The following is a 15754-nucleotide window of genomic DNA, read 5'->3' as shown; positions in this document are numbered from 1 at the left end:
TGCTCGGCCCCATCGGGGCTTGGCTCACCACTCCACACACTGGACCGACAGGAAGCCCAACACCGAGCAGGTCCTGGGCGTCCTTCACGTCCTCACGAGGGACCTGTGGCATGGAGGCTTGCACACCTGAGACCCCACAGCCACCCCGGCTGGCCTGTTTTCAGGGCTGGGGCTTTGGGCAGCCATATCACTTGGGAGCATCAAAACAATGGACATTCTCCAAGTGGTCTGGAGACAGAGAGGGCTCTGCTCTTCCTGGAATCCAGGACAGGGAAGCAAAGGGCCAGGGTGGGGCCCAGACACCACCTGGATCGGGAGCCCCAGCTTTGTCCCCCAAGCCCCACAGCGGACTCCTCCAGTCGTGCAGGTGTTTGACAAATGATCACTCCCCAGGAACAGAACCTGATAATGTGCTTTTAATTGCACTTTTTCCAAAAGTATCTCCCTTTCTAGGTAAAAAAGATGAAGCGTGATGAAGACTGGCTCTATCCCCCAAGATGGGGAGGCCGTCTTGGCGCTCAGGGGGCCGGCTCCTCCCATGCCTCCTCGGACAGTCCTGGCGCGGGGCTGCTGAGGGACACTCCCAGCGCGATCCTGACCCGGGTCCCTTCAGAAGGGCAGGGCCCGTAGCTTCAGGGGCAGCCACCTGGGCACAGTCCCTCAGGTGGACATGATGCCGCTCTTCTCACCCTTGACCTTGAGGAACTCGGCCATGCTGGAGAAATACTTCTGGTTGGCCTCGGCCACCTTCTTCTCGGCTGCTTGCGGGTTCACAATCTCCAGGCCCTGGGCAGGCGGGGGAGGTGACGATGGGGTGGGGAGCTGGGCTGGCCGCTGACAGGTCCCCACCACCCCCCCCCCAAGTGAGAGGATCATGAAATGTCAGGGAGCCCTTCTCAATGGTCCTGGGGCTCCAGGTGATGAGGACAGTTTGCCAGTCACCAAACTGCCCCCGCCCCAAAGGAGGACCTGGGCATCTGAATATTTAACAGGTCCTCCAGGTGATTTTAAAAACATAGTATCAGAACAGCCAACCCGGGGGGCGCCTGGGTGGCGCAGTCGGTTAAGCGTCCGACTTCAGCCAGGTCACGATCTCGCGGTCCGTGAGTTCGAGCCCCGCGTCAGGCTCTGGGCTGATGGCTCGGAGCCTGGAGCCTGTTTCCGATTCTGTGTCTCCCTCTCTCTCTGCCCCTCCCCCGTTCATGCTCTGTCTCTCTCTGTCCCAAAAATAAATAAAAAACGTTGAAAAAAAAAAATTAAAAAAAAAAAGAACAGCCAACCCGGTTTGGTTCCTGAGTAAGGAAACTGAGTCACAGTGAAGTGGCTCCCCTGCCGCCGTGGTGCGAATCACACCAACCCCGGTAGGGACAGTGACCCGCGCTGGGGGCCCCACAGTGGCTGGCACCTTTCCCAGTATCCTCCACACGGTAATCCTCACCTTGCGGCTGAGGCCTCCCTGGGGGCCTCCAACCTGACCCCTCACCCCCTCTTCTCCGTGCACTTTCCACTTTCCGACAGGCTGTGTATCTTACCTACCTGACCTGCCACCCCATAAGGTCCACAAAGGCAAGGCTTACTGCCTGGTGTCTGTGGTTTTACCCCCGGCCCTTCCAACGGTGCAGGGGACTTAGGTGCTCAGTAGACCCTTGCTGACAGAGGAAAGCTGTTCTGTTTGATGCCGTGGCACACACCAGCCCTCTTTTGTGGGCACGTAAGCCAAGGAAGGGACGGACGCAGTGGCTCCATCCTGTGCACTGGCCGGGCTGGGACCTCACCCTCCCAGCCAGCTATGAACCTTCTTAGGAGGGCCTGCGGTTGTCCCAACCACCCAGCACCTCAGGGAGGGGCTGAGCCCGCTTGAGGTCACAGGGTCGCCCACAGCCTGAGTCTAAAGCCAGCCTGGGCTTGCTGGCAGGACCGTGTCCCTTCTGTCCCTGCTAACTTGAGCACCGGGGGGCCATGCCCTCCAGGGGCTTCACTGATGCCCCGTCCGCACCAGCCCCGTGAGGAGCTCGATCATGTGGCTGTCTCGCAGGAGAAGAGGCTGAAGCCCAGGGCTGCTGCGAAAGCTGGGAGTGGAGCCGCCTGACTCCGGCGTCCAGTACCTGGAGTGGGGTGAAGGCCACACTGGAGGCTGTCCCTGAGGAACGGTCGCGGATGGTGGACTTCCCTCCGTACACCACACTCTGCTTCTGCAGTGTCCGCTGTGGGGAGGTGGGGGCAGGGGACGTCTGGGCTTGCCCCGGGCTTGCCCACCGGTGCCCCCTCACCCCTGGACCCGCCCAGGCCTGGTCTGTACCTGCAGTGTCTTGGAGATCCTGGCTTTGGTGGCCTCGTTCACCTGTGTCTGCCGTACCCGCCCGCTGCCTGATTTGCCCAGATGGCCCAGGCTGAAGCCCAGGTCCTCCTGGTAGGCGTCCTCCTCGATCTGGTGGGAGGAGAAGGCATCCCGGAGTTAGCCACCCTCCATCAGCTAGACACCCGGCCGTTCAACTGATTCAGGTGCCTGCGGGGCCAAGATGACCCCCGAGAGGGGCCGTGCGTGCACGCATACGCGCGTGCACGGCGTCAACAACCGAAGCCGGGCTCGCACACCAAAGGACACTCGAGCTAGTTCTTGCAGGACCAGCAGGGTGATGCTCAGAGAGGAGAGTGGCGGAGGTGAAGCCAGGGGAAGGACATGTACGGGAAGGGCGGGGGGCAGGGGGGATAGGGCCGGCACAGAGTGCTGTGTAGGGGTGCATGGATGTCGGGGAGAGACCGGAGGTGGGCGTAGTGCCCCAGCAGAGAGGAGAAACGTGGCAGGGGACAGAGGGACAGCGCTTGTGACAAAGAAGACCCCTGAGGCCCCGCAGTGGGAAAGGGCGAAGTATCTGGGTCGGGGTTCTGACCTCTCCAAAGCTCATACGGTTGGCCTGCTTCCGGATCTCAGTCAGCCCCAGCCGCTCCTTCATCTTGCGGTACCTGGGGATGGGCACTGGGGATCAGCTGGGGGGTGAGCCCCTTCCCTTTCCCTCCCCCTGACCCCGGGCCTCGGGACCCACCTGCGGCCGCCTCGCTTCTTGCGCTGCCCGTCCAGGGGCGCGGGCAGCGGCTTTACCTGCTTCACAGGGGGTGGCTCCTGCCACTTGTCAAACTTCCGCTCGATCTCGTCCTTCAGCTCGTAGCCCACCTGGGGAGGGCGCGAGGGTCCCATCAGGGCCTGGGGGACCCACCCGCTCTCGGGCCCAGACTCCTCACTGCACTACACACACAACTGTCTCCTCGATGCAGGTGCAGGCAGCCCCTCAAATGCAACACAGCCAACCCCAGGCCCGCGCCTCCTCCCCAGCCTTTGGCCCCAGCCTCTGCAAGTGGGGTCACCCGGGAGCCTCACCTCTATGCTTTCTCTCCCAGCAAGCTCTTCCTTCAGAGAGACCCCAAATGCCACCCCCCTCCAGCACCTCTGTTGCAGCGAGGTCTCTGCAGGACCCACCCCGCCCCACCGCCAGGCTGGGGCGTGCGCACTGGCTGCTCCCTCCTCCTGGGTCTCTTCCCCCAGGCACTCACGGGAGCTGCTTGCTAGCGTGACCCAGGTGTACGTGCGTTACACCTTCACCTCTTCAGAGAAGCCCCCCCGCCCCCGACATCCTGGTTAAACAGCGCCCACCTCCCCCACCAGCCCGGCACCCTTTGACCCCTACTCAGCAGTGACACGGCGCCCCTGGACACAGCACAGATGTCCCTGGCCCCCTCGCCCTGCCCCCAACCAGAACGTGCATGCGCACACAGGGCTTTGGTCTGAGCGGCTCACTGCGGTACCCCCAGCATCTCGACCAGCGGTTGAGAGGAAGAGAGAAAGGAGGGAGATCACAACCCTGAACGCTGTGCCAGGCTGGGTGTCTGGACGCCAGTGCACAAGACACAAAACACATCCCCTTTCACAGAGCGGGTCTGCTGAGGAACACAGAGGCGAACTGAATGACGGTCTGGATGGTGACAGGTCCCGGTGCAGCAGGCAAAACCGCCCCACCAGGGTGTCCACATCCTCGTCTCCGCTCGGGATGGAACTTTGTGGGTGTGATCAGGTGAGAAATGTGAAGACGGGAGATGATCTAGATGGCCAGCGTGGGCCCCACGTCATCACCGCGTCCTTAAAGGAGTCAGAGGAGGACCCGTGGAGACAGGCCTCGAGTCAGGGAGAGACAGAAGACGCCACGCTGCCAGCAGTGTGGACGGAGGAGGGCTGCGAGCCCCGGGCAGCAGGCGCCTCCAGAAGCTGGGAAAGGCAGGGGGCGGATCCTCCCCAAGAGCCTCCAGAGGGAACGCTGTGCCAGCACCTGGATCTCAGCACAGCGGGACCCTCGGCGGACTTCTGACCCACAGGGCTGGACGACGACACTAATACACGACACACCCCCCTCCACACACTTAGAACAGTGCTCGTGTGTGCTGGGTCCCCTGATGGTGCCTCCCCCCAGGACACAGGACACACCACAGACCCACACAGACGCCCGCCCGTGCCTCACCTTCCCCTCTGTGCTCTCGTGGAAACTGTCCACGCGGGCTGCCAGCGTGCACTTAGCCGCCACCAGCCGGGCCGCTTTCCGTCGGAGATCCTGGAGCAGCAGGAAGGGGCAGAGTCAGTGAGAGAATTCGTTTGAGAGCCCTGAGCATTTCAGAAACCACAGGCACCAGGGCTCACCCTCTGCCCACAAGCACTTCACCGTCCCTGCCACGCGTTACCGTGAAAACCTGTAATAACGTGTTACCGCAACAAACTATCATCATTGCTGTTTTCTTTCAGCCCACTTTTCAAAACCTTGAGCCCCTTTGCACAGACATCTATATTACTGCAGTGGAAGACTGTCACATACTAAAAAGAAAGTGATTAAAATAGAACACATCCATCTGTGCATCAGAAAATCGTGTCCTGTGCCACGAAAGGCAGGTGGCCCATGATCTGAGATGCACCAAGATGGCACACGTAAACCCACAGCCATGTCTCGATAAATAACGACAATAAAGTTGGCAGTGGCTTCGCGTGGCGAAAAGCAGCCTTGCCCTAAGAGTTCCGGCCTGGCCCTCAGCTCTGGGAGGTAACCTTTGTTGGCCTGGGACCTTGGACAAGGCAGAGACCAACCATGTGAGACACTCAGGGGGGTGTCTGGGTTACAGGATCTCAGTCAACCTGGAACCCAGATCAGCCACCTGGGCTACCCAGTCAGGTCTACACAACTCAACCCCAGAGAAGACTCCCAACTTGGAGGCCCAGTGGGGCTTCCCTGGTGGCAGTTCCCCCGCACGCTGTCACGTGTGGAGGCCGGGAGTGACGTGGGCAACGGGGAGAGGAGGTCTGGAAGTGCCGTGGCTGCTACTTCTGGCTCCGACCCCACTCACTTCCTCCCTTGGCTGCTGGGAGTCTGTCCTTTCGTGACAAACCACAATTCAAGTGCGTCAGCTCAGTGAGTCTGCACCTCCCTCTAGTGGGTTATTGAAGCTGGGGGTGGTTTGGGGACCCCTGCACCTCACAAGCTAATGCTTATGTTGTTTCTTATGTGCAAGCGTGACCTGAAGGTGTTGCATACATAAGAGTCCTAATCACAACCCTGGGAAGCAGGTTCTATCCCCCCCATTTTACAGACAGGGAGACTGAGACACAGAGCTCACATCTCTTGCCCCGTTGTTAATCCCAAGCCCAGCACATCTGCTCCAGGGTCCTTGTTCTTACGCTCCATGTGACCCTGTCGTCCGAGCTCCTGACCACTGTTGTCAGCTGTGACCAGTGGGAACCGGGGAGCAGAGGGGCAAGTTGCTGAGGCTCACACTGCCCCCCAGACAAGGCTGCTTCTGCCACAGCAGAAGGTTCCACGGGGACCACGTGTCAGGGTGGCTCACCGGGGGCAGAGACTGCACGATGTCGCTGTGGTAGATGTAGCCAGTGTGGGGCAGCACAGAGGTGGACGAGAAGCCAGACAGCGTCTTGCGCTGGGCCCCAAGCAGCATGATGTTGCAGGCGGGCATCTTGGAGAGGTTGGTCAGGCCCCCAGCCACCCCTGCGGCAGGAGAGAGGGAGGGAGGAGGTCAAAGGAAACACAGCACTTGTTTGGGGGCTCACCGCACACTTAGTGCCTTAACCTGAGCGTCTGGTTGAGTTCCCGAGCTGGCCCTGCTAGGGAGGGCTGATGGGTCCCGCTTCGGAGGGAGGACTCAGAGGAGGACCAGAAAGGTGAAACCACCTGCCTGAGGGTGCACAGTGCGGAGGCGGCCCAACGGGAGCCCCCAGAGTCTACAGAGCTGCACAGCCCCTGCTCTGTGTTAGAACAGCGGCCACCAGGCTGGGGACGCTCTGATGACGGGGCCTGGTGTCAGTCACCCCTGGGTTCCCGTGGGGTTGTCTCCAGGCCCAGCGCAGAGAAGCTGCAGATAAAAACGTTTACCTTTCACGGGGGACTGCTGTGTGCCAGGCTCCGCACTAGGCGTCTTTAAGGATTAGGTAAGTGATCAAGGCATGATAACTCCCAAGTGAGCAGAGCGCCCCCCGCCCAGAAGCTGACATCAGAGTCCCCAGAACCTTGGTGCTGCCTTATAGGACCTAAGGGACTTTGCAGACACAGTTAAGGACTTTGAGAGGGGCGGGAGGGAGGGGAGGATTCTATGAAGCACAAGGGTCCTTGTAAGCTGAAGGGAGAGGCAGAGAGTCACAGGGATGTGAGACAGGAGACTTTAAGGTGGGGAAAACCCGGAGCCAAGGGTGCAGGCAGCCTCTGGAGGCCAGGAAAGGCCCGGAAGCAGACTCCTTCCGCTCCTTTCTCCTAGAACCTCCATAAAGCAATGCAGAAGCCGGCCGACACCTTGATTTCAGCCCGGAAGTCACAGGCAAGTAGCACACCGTCAATCACCACTGGGGAAACTGAGGCACGTGAAGATGGGAGGTCAGTGAGGGGGAGGCAGGATCCACACCTGAGGTGATCTCGCCCCGAAACCACCGCAGCCCCGCACACACCTGCCACTCCAGGCTGCGCTAGGAGCTGAACCGTGTCTCCCCAAATTCCTGTGTCGAAGCCCTACGCCCACGACCTCAGAATGTGGCTGTGTTTGGAGACGAGGCCACGAAACAGGGGATTCAGGGGGAATGACATCACTGGATGGGCCCTGACCCAGCACGACCGGTGTCCCCACAAGAAGAGAGGACAACACAGACGCGCAGAGGAGAGGCCAGTTGGGCAGACAGCCCCCTGCAAGCTGAGAACCCAGCCTGCCGACACGCTGCTCCTGCCTTCTGGCCTCCCAGCCTCCAGGACCCCGTGACAACGGACCTTGGTTTTTAAGACCCCCACTGCCTGCTGCACCCGCCTGTGCTACTTTGTTATGGCAGCCGAGCAACCTAGCACACAGCTGCTCCACCCAGGTCCCCGAAGAGCCCCTCAGCTGAAGGGGCTAGGAGCCCGAGGGGGCGCCTGCTCGGAGACGGCAGGGAGTCTGAGGAGGCCCACCCTTCAGTCCCAACCCATCATCAGGACTGCTGTCCCCATCTCATGGATGAAACCATGGTCCCGATGGCTCACACCGCCTATGCTGGGCAGCCCAGGGGTCTGTGCAGAGCCGGGAGCTGCTGGGACGTGCTGGCCGAGCAGTGCCGGGGTCCCCAGCAGCCGCACCACCTCCTCTGGGCTGGTCAGGCCAGCCCTCCTCAGGGCCACCATTCTTTCTGCGGGTCTGCAGGACAAGCAGGCTGGCCGACCTCTGTGATCTCCAGGAGGGATGACAGGGAGAGAACAGGGCACTGGGGCCCTGGGCCAGATGCCCCGTTTCATACGTGAGGGGTGTGGCTTCTCCACGATCACACTGCCCAAGGTCAGCCCTCTGACCCCACTCTGCCCCAGGACCTCACCCATGATCTTTGCGGCTGTGGACGCCCCGATGATGATGGAGAGGTTGGGCGCGATGAAGGACATCCGAGACTCCACGTACTCGTAGATGCGGTGCTTGGAGGCGTTTAGCTCCAGTGCCATGTCACAGGCCTCCTCCAGCCGCTCCAGCTCCTCCTCCGACAGCTGCTGCCTGCGGTGGTTCGGGACTTAGGGATATGGCTGGGACAGACCCGGCCCCTCCTGGGTACCCTACCTGACGGGCACGGGAGCCCTGTCCTTCTGGCTGTGTGCTCATGCGCACACGCACGTGTGCGCACACGTGCACATGTACGCATAGCGTATGTGCATGCACGCACGTGTGCACATATATACATGCGCGCAAGCATATAGGGGTGCACACATACATGCGTAGGTATGACGTGTATGCATGCACGCACGTGTGCGCGCATACACGTGTAGGCACGGCATATACACGCGCACGCACGTGTGTGCACATGTACACACAGCATATATGCATGCATGCACATTGTGCACATATACACGTGTAGGTGCAGCATATGTATGTGCACACACACGTGCACATATACACATGTAGGCACAGCACATACACGTGCATGCACACATGTGTACATATACGTGTGTGCACATATACACGTGTAGGCACAACATATATGTGTGGATGCAGGTGTGCGGCCTCACGGCTACTGTAAGTGCTATTAGCCCGGAAGCGAGGGTTGCTGGGAATCATAGGTTTTCAGTCAGCACCGCTTGTCAGCCCGGGCCGGGCCCTTGCCCACGTGCCCCTGCCGGCCCCTCCTCATCCTCCAGGCCTCAGCCTCGCCGAGCACCAAGGTTCCTGCCCTGCTGCTTCCCTCGGGCACCATCACCAGCTGCGATCCACCGAACCTCCCGTCCACCTCTGGCGCTAGACACCAGCCCCCCAAGGGGACCCCACCCCAGATTCTCAGCAGCGTGCCCAGCACACCCTGGCACACGGAAGGTGCCGGGCTAGTACTTGCTGAAGGAAACCACAAAGGTGGGCTGTCATCACTGTCACTTTACAGAGGGGACCCGAGGGCAGGACGGCTAAGGGACCCGGCGGCCACAGAGCTGCGAGCCGGCAACCAAACCGGGCCATGCCCCTCCCTCCCTCAGTTGCCCCGTCGCGCTTATGGCGCACAGACGAGGGACCGTGGAGCCCGCCGTAGGCCCCTACAACCAAAGCCCAGTGGGCTGAGGCTCAAGGCTGCTCCCCCCAGTGGCGAGCTAAGAGCCCAGTATTCTCCCACTAGAGACCCTGGCCCCTGCATGAGGCTGAGACGTCACCTCCTCCAGGAAGCCACCTGCCCCAGTCTGGAGAGACGCCCCTCCTCTTGCGCCCCAGGCCACTCGGCACCTGTCTGCACTCTGACACTCGCCCTCCAGCCTGTGACCTGCGTGTACACCTGCCTCTCCCCAGACAGGAGCTGCTTTGCTGAGTTCTCTATCTCTGTCCTCAGAACAGTGCCTGGCGCTCAGTCAGCATTTATTCAGTCAACAGAAGTGCAGCCCGAGGGAGGTCTCCACGCCACAGGGCTGTTCTGGAGCTAAGGACATGTTCTTCTCTTAGACGCGGCACGGATGCCACAGGGGCAGGCAGACACCAAGGGCCCCAAACCAGGTCCCTGCCTTAACGGACACCTTCGTCCCAGCGAGGGGGAACGTGCCCGCGACAAACGCTTGTAACCCAGGCTGGCCCTCTGCCTCACCACTCAGGACCCCCAGACCCCACACTCACTCCACACACGTGGGACAGAAACGAGCTGTCCTCCTGAGACAGACACCCGCCCACTGGGACCCTGCGATCCTCCTCTGCCATTAGATGGGCCTGCGGGGGCCCCGGTGACTCCTTGCCCCTGAGCACGCACCCCTGGGTGGTGGAGGCGGTGACGCTGACGACCATGATGGTGGCGTTGGTCAGGATCTGCTGCAGGTTCTCGTTGTTCTTGCACTTGTCCAGGCTGTTGCCCAGCTCCTGGGGGCGAGAGGGCAAGACAGGGGAGGCCCGGAGACTCAGGGAGGCCCGAGAACCTCTCTTGCTCATGCAGCCATCTGGGTCTCTTCTGGGGACACTGGCAAAACTGGGCTCTGTACACAGAGGACCTCCTACCAGTTCCAAGAACTTCCCTGCTGAAGGCATCAGCACCACAGTGCTGATCCAGAACCGGCCACCCAGGGAGGCCCCGCCACCCACATCAACTCGGAGCGCAAACACAGCCATGCTGCTTCCCTGCACGGACGGCCCCCTACCATCCTCCTCCCCTGGACTCACGAGGGAGCCTCCTCGCCCGTGTCCCTGCCTCCACCTAGGCCTGACCCTCCCACGGCTTTCCCGTAAGGCCCAAAGCCTTGGAGGTCAGATGGCATCCGGCCTCACCAACTTTGTCTCCCCACCGCCGACCGCCTTGGGGTCTTGGCGCTCATAAGTTCCCCCAAGTCTCTGCACGGCTTCCCCTGCATCAACCTTCAGATTTCCACTCAAGTGCCACCTGCTCCAAGCACGGCCAGAGAAGCACTGGCCGACACGGGGCACCCCCTCATCTCCCTCCCTGCTTCCTCGGCCTCAACCAGCTCCGGCCCTTCTTGGGAGGCCCACCCAGGGAAGGAGTGGGCCTGGAGGTGGGCAGAGCAGCCTTGAGAACATTCCTTCCAGGCTCCACCCCTTTCTTGCTGGGAAGCCTAGAGCAGCTCCTGGCCTCAAGAGAACAGGGAGGGCAGATGAGCCCTCAGGAGCCATGGCTCCAGGCCGCTCACCTGCTCTCTGTTCCCAGTGGCCGAAGGCTGACTGAGGGGAGCCTTTCCCTTTAGACCCAGGGGTCCAAGGGCAGGGCCCTGCCCCCCATCACTCAGTTCTTCCTGAGTCCCCACTTTGGTGCACTCACCTTGACCGTGCGGATGTAATCCAGTGCGTTGGGGACCAGGGACTCCAGTTCGGGGAATCGCTTTGAGTACTTATCCCGGATGAACTTGTGGATGATGTCTGAAGTGGACAGAGAGGCGAGGTGTCTGATGAGGGGGCAGGCGGACTCTGCTGGCTGTCCCCAACATCCACTGCCCCTCTTCCCTTAGTGACTGAAGCCCTGAATTTAGCGGGGCTCATGGCCACCCAGCAAAAACACCGTTTCCCTGCTGCACGCAGCCACGTGAGTTAGTTCTGGTTTACGACACGTGATCTGAAGTGACATGCACTTTCCAGGATACCCCTTAAAGAACTGTGCCCTCCTCCTCCTTCCTCTTTTGCTGGTGGGATGTGGAGGTGGGCAGTCACCTTGGCCCCTGACACAGGTGGCATATCAACAAGACAGAAAGGGCCTGACACCAGATGCCGCGACTTTAGGCCTGGGGTCCTCACCCAGACTCTCACATCACAGGAAAACACACTTCCTTCTCAAATAAGCCACTCTGCTACAGCAGCCGAACCTGGCCTTGAACTAAATGAGGAGTCTGGGGGCAGGACCCTGGGGAGGCCAGTGGGGAAGGCGACCAGGATCCTGCCTCTGCCCTCCTTGGGGACTGGAGGGGGCCGTGAGGGACGCCAGGCAGGGCCATCTCTGCCCGCCCCTCAGGGCACTCACTCAGTTCGTTCTCGATCTCCACGGTCAGGTTGTTAGCGTCCACGATGACCCGGTATTCAGGGGCCGCCTCGACTGGTCCCATCACTGTGAGGGGGAAAAACAGCCTGGGTGTGTGTGTGTCTAGGCTCCCGCAGCTGGGGGGAGACGGGGTGTGGCTGGAGGGGCTGGAGGAGTAAGCCTGGAGGTGGGTGTGCATGTCTGCAAACCTCCCATCTCTCCCCCTCCAGTGCGCCCTCCAGGCGTCACGACCCCATCTTGCCCTGGAACTAACCCTATGGCAGCTCCCCACACCACGAGGCCACGGGCCTAGCTCCCCAGACTGCCGTCTGAGGCTCCCAAAAGACAGGAAGCCCTGGGAGAACAAGAACTGTGTCTGTTTCCCAGGGCTGCCCCCTCCCTGTGCCCACAACAGCGCCTGGCACACTGGTGCCACTCAGGGGTATCCGCCGGCCTCTGCACCATCCCAGCCCCACCCTCTCATGACGCCCCAAAGGGCTGACTGCAGTGCCTGAGCACCCAGGGCTGCTTTGCTCTCCTCTGGGCCTCTGCATATGCTGTTCCCTCCCCCTGGTACATCCCTTCCTCACATCGGTTTCTGAAACGTTCCTCTCCAGGTTTCAACAACGATCACAACAACGATGGTGAAGGTATCACCATCAGCAGCAGGAGCAGCGGCTGACACACACAGGACTTACCGTGTGTCTCCCACCGTCCCAAGCATCTTGCAGGCATTAACCTCTTACCCACAACCAGCCAGAGGTGTGGGCGTCAAACTAGACCAGTGTTGCACAGAAAGAAACGGAGGGACATGGCCTGATGTCACAGAACCAGCAGATGGCAGAGCTGAGATCCGGCTCCAGGATCCACATTCTTAACCCTGATGGCTCAAGTGTCTCTACGTCCCTAGGACTCGGAAGGCACCCCGGAATCCTCTCTGCTCCCTCGGCACCCCCGCGTATCCATTAGACACAACCGCCACCCAGTGCTGAGATGTCCCGTGCCCGCCTCCCACTCTAGACGCCCGGTGACATCAGGTCTGACTTAACCCTGAGCCTGACCCGACACGTCACTTTCACTGCTCCCCACAGCTCGTCAGATGGAGAAGCCCCCTAGCCTGGTGTTCAAAACCCTGCAGGATCTGGCACCTTCTTCTGCCGCCATGAGCACGGCAGACAAGCGAGGCTCTACACACACAGCTCCTCCCCAGAGCACGTGGCTGCTGTTCTCCATCTGGTGTGTGTATTCACACTTCAAAGTCCGTTTCAGGTACTGGCTCTTCCCTGGCCCCAGAGCTGGGGTCAGCCCGCCCCTCCAGCGGCTCCAGAGTCTGGAGCCCCCTCCATCCCAGCAGGTGCTGCCCACCAGCAGCTGCCTGGACCTGCCTGTCAGCTCCGCCAGAGCCTGAGCTCAGAGCGGAGAGCTGGGCCGGTTCCCCAGGGCACCCAGTGCCTCCAGGGGCCCGCCACTGAGTGCCTCAGGAAGACTTTAAAGGAAAGAAGCAAAGAGCGGGGAGCGGGTCTGACCACACCGCTGCTGTGCCTGACAGCGTCCCGTGGCCGCTTCAGCAGTAAGTTCCATCCCAGAGTTCCCCCTTGGCAAGAAGACCGTGCGGCAACATGAGCAACCTGTCAGAGCTGAGCTGAGCGCTCGAGACACCCCAGCACTCCCAGAAGCTGGTGCTCCGATAACTGCCCGCTACAGGGTCACTCACAACTTACCAAATGATACCAGTCTTCCACACACAATAGCAGTAATGTTCCTTCTCTTTCTTTTTAAAAAAAATTTTTTTTACATTTATTTATTTTTGAAAGACAGAGAGAGACAGCACAAGTGGGGGAGGGGCAGAGAGAGAAGGAGACACAGAATCCGAGGCGGTCTCCAGGCTCTGAGCTGTCAGTACAAAGCCTGATGCAGGGCTCAAACTCACAGACCGCAAGATCATGACCTGAGCCAAAGTCGGACGCTTAACCGACTGAGCCACCCAGGCACCTCACCTTCTTAAGTAAACTGAAGGAAAAAAGCACGCTGGTTTAGAGAAAAATGTAAAGTAAATAACGAAACGAGTGGTTTACAGAGGTGGCAAAACCCTTAACCGGACACATGAATCACTGACACTTGAGAAGCCTTGAGGGGAGTCCTTCTGCAGCAAGTAAGCGCTTGGCAAGAACTTAAGAAATGTCAGCTTCATGATGCAACGTGTTCTCAGGAGAGAAGGGAACCGGGTTGGGATGCAAAATAAAAAGAAAGGGGCGCCTGGATGGCTTAGTCAGGTAAGCGTCCGGCTCTTGGTTTTGGCTCAGATCACGATCTCCCAGTTTTGTGAGATTGAGCCCCGTGTCAGGCTCTGTGCTGACAGTGTGGAGCCTGCTTGGGATTCTCTCTTTCTCTCTCTCTCTGTCCCTCCCCTGCTTGTGCGCTCTCTCAAAAGTAAATGAATAAATATTTTAAAAAAAAGAAAAGAAAAGAAAGAAAAGAAAAGAAAAGAAAAGAGGGCTCTCAAAAAGTCTGAGAAGGAGGCAAGCCGAACTTTCAAAGCTACAAGCAGCAGAGGAACCAAGGGGCGGGGCAGGGGAGGGACGTGGGAGGGGGAAGTTACCTTCTGAAGCTTTGGCTTGCTTGCTGATATACTCCTCGATCTTCATCATGATCTCAGCAAACTGCTCAGGGAAGACAGGAGAGTCGAAACTCGGAACTCTTCAGGAAAAAGAGCTACTGTGCACATCACCCCTGCGGGGAGCCCCTATTTACAGCCCGCTCACCATCTTGCTGTCCCACAGCTTGGCGATGCTCTTGACCGAATCCCCGGAAAGATCCAGCTGTGTCTCCTCCTGCACATCCTCGATCGCCGGCTCCTCTTCTTCCTCCCCATAGCTTCCTCCTTCCTCCTCTTCCGCTGCTTCCTCAAGGTCAGCCAGAAGCTCATCTGCCAGAGACATGCCGAGACCTATGGGAAGGGAGAGTGAGGTCCCCCCTTCATTAACGAGAGCGGGCTTCTCCCCAAGAAGGCCCTGGTCCTTATTGGATCGACCCCACGAGCAAGCAAGCTCCATAAGGACAGGTGTTTTCATCTGCTTTGTTCTTCAGCTTCTAACTGTGCCTGGCATGTAATAGATGCTCAATAAATACCCAGTGAATCACTCCATGAACAAACCTCCCAGAACCAGGTGGTCTCCGGTCATAGCTCCCACCACCTACCCTTCTCACACTCACGTCACTGGGCAAGACACAGCACGCCCCTCATGCCACCACCTAAGGCTTAAAAAAATTCACATCCTCTCTTTGAGATTGGACGTCTCCTAGGATCCTTTTTTCTCGTATAACAGAGACCCCTCCCCAAAACTGTAGGGCCCCAAAAGAGTGACAGATATCCTAAAATATTGATCTCCCTAGACAACAGGGCAACCAGGTGGGGCCTAAGGTGTCTAGAGCCCCCAGGCCGGTCCCCTCTGGCCATGAGCAGCCTCCTCAGGTACTCCAAGCGCTGGACAAAATTAGTATTTTCTTTGAGTCCCAGAGGGTGGAAAAGAATGGGAAACACTACTCATCAAGATACAATCCCACTGTTTGTTTGTTTTTTTAACGTAAAACACCTCTCCTCCTTCCCGTTCCTCCTTCCTTTCCATAAAACAACTCCCCTTCCTCATTTCCTTCTCTTCTACACTGCCGTCCCTGGAAGGAAGTATAAAAACAGAGGCTGCATGGGTAATGTGTCGAGTGAAGCACGCTGGGGGCTGGGCCCCCGGGAGCAGCGGGACTCGGACACAGGGGGCCTCACGGCCAATGTAAACGCGCAGCCGAGGCGCAGCTGCAGACACGCCTGGCCAAGCGGCCAAACATGTTGTCAGGTGCTCTTTCTTCAACAAAAGAGATTCAGAACTTTGACGCAGAATCTCTGTTTCAAAGTTTCCATGCGATCATTTAAGTGGATAATTTAAAACTATAACCCCCGAAATCCCCGCAATACAGGCCAAACCCAACGGATCACGGGACAGATTTGGCCCCTGAGGCGGCAGATGGGGACAAGCCTCAGAAGTCCAGTTGCGCGTATGAGACCCTCCTGCCTCCCTGCGCACGTCGGCCCCTGGCCCCAGGAATCAGGGCTCCCGCCCTCCCCGCGTCTGCAGCGCACACACCTCTTCCCAGCCGGCAAGACGGTTTCTAGGCGAGTCGCTTCCAGACAGCGGTTGACGCTCACCGATTACGTCTCAGCTTCGCGCCGTCGTCGCGGCAAAGCTGCGCTCTGATTGGCTCCCGCCCCGGGCTGCCTTTGGAACAACAACTTTATTA

General features: G+C 59.3%; 1 protein-coding gene across 1 annotated transcript; it reads right to left on the bottom strand.

Annotated features, from left to right (window-relative positions):
- Positions 1-394: 394 nt before the first annotated feature.
- Positions 395-15747, bottom strand: PRPF31 (pre-mRNA processing factor 31). Its single transcript, XM_086690654.1, has 14 exons — positions 15601-15747; positions 14227-14411; positions 14064-14124; positions 11468-11551; positions 10775-10872; positions 9761-9867; positions 7874-8043; positions 5878-6035; positions 4509-4598; positions 3045-3172; positions 2892-2964; positions 2300-2428; positions 2106-2204; positions 395-786 (listed from the first exon to the last, which is right to left on the bottom strand). Exons 2-14 carry the CDS (start codon positions 14401-14403, stop codon positions 661-663), a joined length of 1500 nt encoding a protein of 499 aa, XP_086546780.1. The 5' UTR covers positions 14404-14411; positions 15601-15747; the 3' UTR covers positions 395-660.
- Positions 15748-15754: the final 7 nt, after the last annotated feature.

Source organism: Puma concolor, chromosome E2, assembly GCF_028749965.1.
Source record: "Puma concolor isolate L17-30 chromosome E2, mPumCon1.1.hap2, whole genome shotgun sequence".
NCBI lineage: Eukaryota > Metazoa > Chordata > Mammalia > Carnivora > Felidae > Puma > Puma concolor.
Note: the sequence above shows the minus strand (reverse complement) of the source record. Positions and strands in the feature narration are given on the sequence as shown.

What these genes read in the sequence shown, in the direction of transcription:
- PRPF31 (XM_086690654.1), bottom strand. Translation starts at nt 14,403, where the DNA reads ATGTCTCTGGCAGATGAGCTTCTGGCTGACCTTGAGGAAGCAGCGGAA. An exon ending in ATTACATCCGCACGGTCAAG is followed by an intron (nt 9,868 to 10,774) that starts GTGAGTGCACCA and finishes TCTCGCCCCCAG; the next exon opens with GAGCTGGGCAACAGCCTGGA. An exon ending in ACCGTATGAGCTTTGGAGAG is followed by an intron (nt 2,429 to 2,891) that starts GTCAGAACCCCG and finishes TCCTCCCACCAG; the next exon opens with ATCGAGGAGGACGCCTACCA.